At 38.3% G+C, this 3842-nt stretch overlaps 1 protein-coding gene across 1 annotated transcript in view; it reads right to left on the bottom strand.

The window, feature by feature from the left end:
• The window catches only part of Klhl12 (kelch like family member 12), a 38488-nt gene that overhangs the window by 18821 nt on the left and 15825 nt on the right, over positions 1-3842 (bottom strand). Inside the window, exon 5 of the mRNA XM_005348380.2 lies at positions 897-1046. Coding sequence (XP_005348437.1) covers positions 897-1046 — 150 coding nt within the window. The remainder of the gene's footprint in view (positions 1-896; positions 1047-3842) is intronic.

Below are 3842 nucleotides of genomic sequence, written 5' to 3'. Positions count from 1 at the left end.
TCAATTCCCAGCAACCACATGGTGGCTCACAACCATCTGTAAAGAGGTCTAGTGCCCTCTTCTGGCCTGCAGGCATACACACAGACAGAATATTGTATACATAATAAAAATAAATTAAAAAAAAAAGGAATAGAAAAGGAATAGATTAGAACAAAAATAATAAAACAAAGAACTAATTTGGCCCTCAGAAAAGTCCTCATGTCTGTCCAGTCCAGTGGTTCTCCTGCTCTGCAGCTCCCCTTCAGTGTCTCTGACCTGCTGAAGACTTGACGTTCATCAGCACCCTAGGTGAGGTCCTGACATGTTGAAGGTGTGTGTGTGTTGCCGACCCTAGGGAGTTAAGTTTTTTTCTCCCTCGCCAGTCCCAGAGAATTAAGTTTTATTCCCTCAGATAGAAAAGTCAAGAGCTGCTGAAGGCTGGTCCTTACGGCAGCAGTATATATCAACTATAAAAACGTCACCACAGAGAACTTGTTAGAGAAAGAGTTTATAGAACAACAGAAAGCTCAACTGCATCAAACTAAGTATATCAGATTTACTAGAAGTGAAGTCATGGTTTGCTAAGCAAAGTAACTCATCTTTTTTTTTTAGAACAATTTATGAAAAAAAAATTATGTTTAAAAGAGAGGAAACACAGTTCATTATAAAAGCCTCAGAAGCACATAAAACAAAAAGATAACAAAGCACAAATTTAAATTGTGAATGTTCACTTGACAGAGCCTAGCTTGACAAGCATTAACGTTCCTTACGCCTAGGAAGTTCCCAGCTCTACCTCTCCAGCATTCCCGCTGAAGGGAACCAAGTGGCCCTACATTAATACTACTGGTTCCTGATTATGCACACTAAGTATGGAGTTAGTGGAGGTTCTGGATAACCGAGATCCTGACATGACTTACCTCAGCATCTATCACATCAGTAATGTACCTGGGGGTCAGCAGGGGCATCCGAACATACTGTAGGAGGTCAGGCAAGGATTCTTCTCGCTCCTTCTTGGCATGCTTCACCCAGTTGATGACGGCCTCAAAGACTGGCTCTTCCGAATCCACCTGCAAATGTGTAATTGCATGTCATGGGTTTTTCCATTCCTGGTTAGAAAGCGTCCCTGAATCTTTTTCTGTTCTGTTCCCTGTCCTCCATGACTATTATTCCCACCTTCCAGAGATGTGGAGGTGCTGGGAAAACAATCTTTCCAGATACAGAAAAAGAATTATATGTAATTTAAAAAGAACTAGGACAGACAGCATTTAATAAACCATCAGTCACATGTTGGCTTTCTTTTCAGAACTGTATCCATTCTTGAATTTTTTTAATTAAAGATTTTTATTTATTATGTATACAGGGTTCTTCCTGCATGTATCTTGCAGTACAGAAGAGGACACCAAATCTTATTACAGATGGTTGTGAGCCACCATGTGGACGCTAGGAATTGAACTCAGAACCTCTGGAAGAGCAGCCAGTGTTCTTTACCTCTGAGCCATCTCTCCAGGCCCCCCACCAATTCTTGAATTTTTATCTAGTCATTTCTGCAACTTCAGTTAACATGGGAGAGGAAATCTGTTATCTTTATTAAAACTAAAATACTTTGCATTTATAGTTGCCTCTGTAGCAGGAATTTCACTTTATCATCATAAATAATGCTATAGCTTTCAAAGTATGGTCAGTCAGCATTTAAAAAAACTATTAGATTCTGTGCTATTTGTGATATATAGCATGATAGATATATATTTATATACTGGTATATTTATTTATTATATATATACTTGGGAACTTAGATTATACATGACAAATAGATAAAAAGACACACCCTCTAAAGCCTGTACTATACCACCAGGAAAGCAATAGGTACAACTAGGATTTTCCAAAGACAGACACCTATGTGTATATTCTCTCTGCAGTCTCTGTACATATGTAATCTGAGTCATCTGTCAGAGCGTTGACTGTGGACAGAGGAGAGCAAACAAAAACACCATCTTGCACAATGTTTCCCAAGAACTGTGTTACATTGGAAAGCAGACACAATGTGCATGTTCTACCATGTGATGGATTTACTCAGCTTCTACTAAGTGCCAAGCACTGACTTCACTGCAGCAGACTACATAAAAGTGGACAGATCAAATACAGTTCTTGTAGGCCAGGCTTGGCCTTCATCTTATGGGCTCGTCTCATCCTTCCAGGACTATCAACTATTAATTAGTAAACTCTGGCTGTGATTAAAATTATATAAGAAAGTAGCAGAGATATGAGACAAAAATAACAAGGATAGGATAAAAGAGTAAATTATTAAATCTACTTTAAACTAAAAAACAAGTATTTTAAACTGGTATGAATTTTTGTATACTGATACAAATTTAAGGTTATTTTTGTTAGAACATACTCCATATATATTCCTACTTTTCTTTAAGGTGTTTTTGCATATTGATACAAATAGAAGGTTATTTTTGCTACACTATACATACATATATATATATTTCTACTCTTGTTTAAGACATTTTTGTATATTGATATAAATTTAAGGTTATTTTTGTTATACTATATATGTTTCTGTTCTTGTTTAAGGTGTTTTATTTTGCAGCTTATTTAAAAATGTATAATTAAGAAATACAGGTTAAGCCGGGTCATGGCAGCACACGCCTTTAATCCCAGCACTTAGGAGGCAGAAGCAGGTGGATCTCTGTGAGTTTGAAGTCAGCCTGGTCTACAGAGTGAGTTCCAGGACAGGTTCCAAAGCAACACAGAGAAACCCTGTTTCGAAAAACCAAAAGAAAAAAGAAAAAAGAAAGAAATACAGCCTAGTAGTTAGTAAATTATAATAATCAAATTTGTAGTTAGATATGTTTTCAAAGTTAAACACAGATAGATATATTTTAGATAGATAGGTGGTCTTCAAACACTTAAGAGACTTATAGAATATGGCATTTAAGGCGTTTTAATAGCTGGGCAGTGGTGGTGCATGCCTTTAACTCCAACTCTCAGGAGGCAGAAGCAGGTGGATCTCTATGACTTTGAGGCCAGCCTGGTCTATAGAGTGAGTTCCAGGATAGGCTCCAAAGATATGCAGAGAAACCCTGTGTCAAAAACCAAAAAAAAAAAAAACTTTAGTAACCTAAGACTTTTCATGATGATGAGACACATCTGCTCCTGTCAGCACCAATTTACTTAAAAAAAAGGGGGGGGGGGGAATGATGGGCATCGAAAAACCTCCATATGGAATTTGCTTTTATTGTGGCAAGTCAGTCATTGGGTAAGAAACTACCCTTGACAGATGACACTATGCTGTCTAAATTGGATGAGGACACAAAAAAAGGTGACTGCTGAACTCTGCCAAGTCAAGGTAAGACAATCCTTCAAAAATCCTGCTTCACAGCAAAGTCTGTCAGATATTTTGAGCCTGTAGGCCAAAGATGGATACACCAACATTACAGAGGAACCTTGGTGGCTGTGCAGGTAGCCAGATGCTTCTGTCATTTCTATAGCTTTGGAAATTTTTTCTCTGCACTTCCTGCTCACTCAGGTAACAGTACTATTAGATCCTTCCTGGGTCTCTGATGGAGCTGAACACGAGATGTTGTAGTTACAGTTTTCCTTGTTACCAAATTCAGAAAAGAAACTCACAAAAGAGGTATAAAGTGTATGAAGTTGAGAGACATAAAAGCTTAAATTGTTTATCTAAGAAAATGTTTTGAGGTCTAAAAAGATAGTTTGCGGTTGGCAATAAAAGTTAGTGGCACACGCCTTTAATCCCAGCATTCGGGAGGGAGAGGCAGGCGGATCTCTGTGAGTTCGAGACCAGCCTGGTCTACAGAGCTAGTTCCAGGACAGGCTCCAAAGCCACAGAGAAACCC

Source organism: Microtus ochrogaster, chromosome 6 (genome assembly GCF_000317375.1).
Source record: "Microtus ochrogaster isolate Prairie Vole_2 chromosome 6, MicOch1.0, whole genome shotgun sequence".
Classification (NCBI taxonomy): Eukaryota; Metazoa; Chordata; class Mammalia; order Rodentia; family Cricetidae; genus Microtus; species Microtus ochrogaster.
The sequence above is the reverse complement of the archived record's forward strand: the minus strand, read 5'-3'. Positions and strand labels throughout refer to the sequence as shown.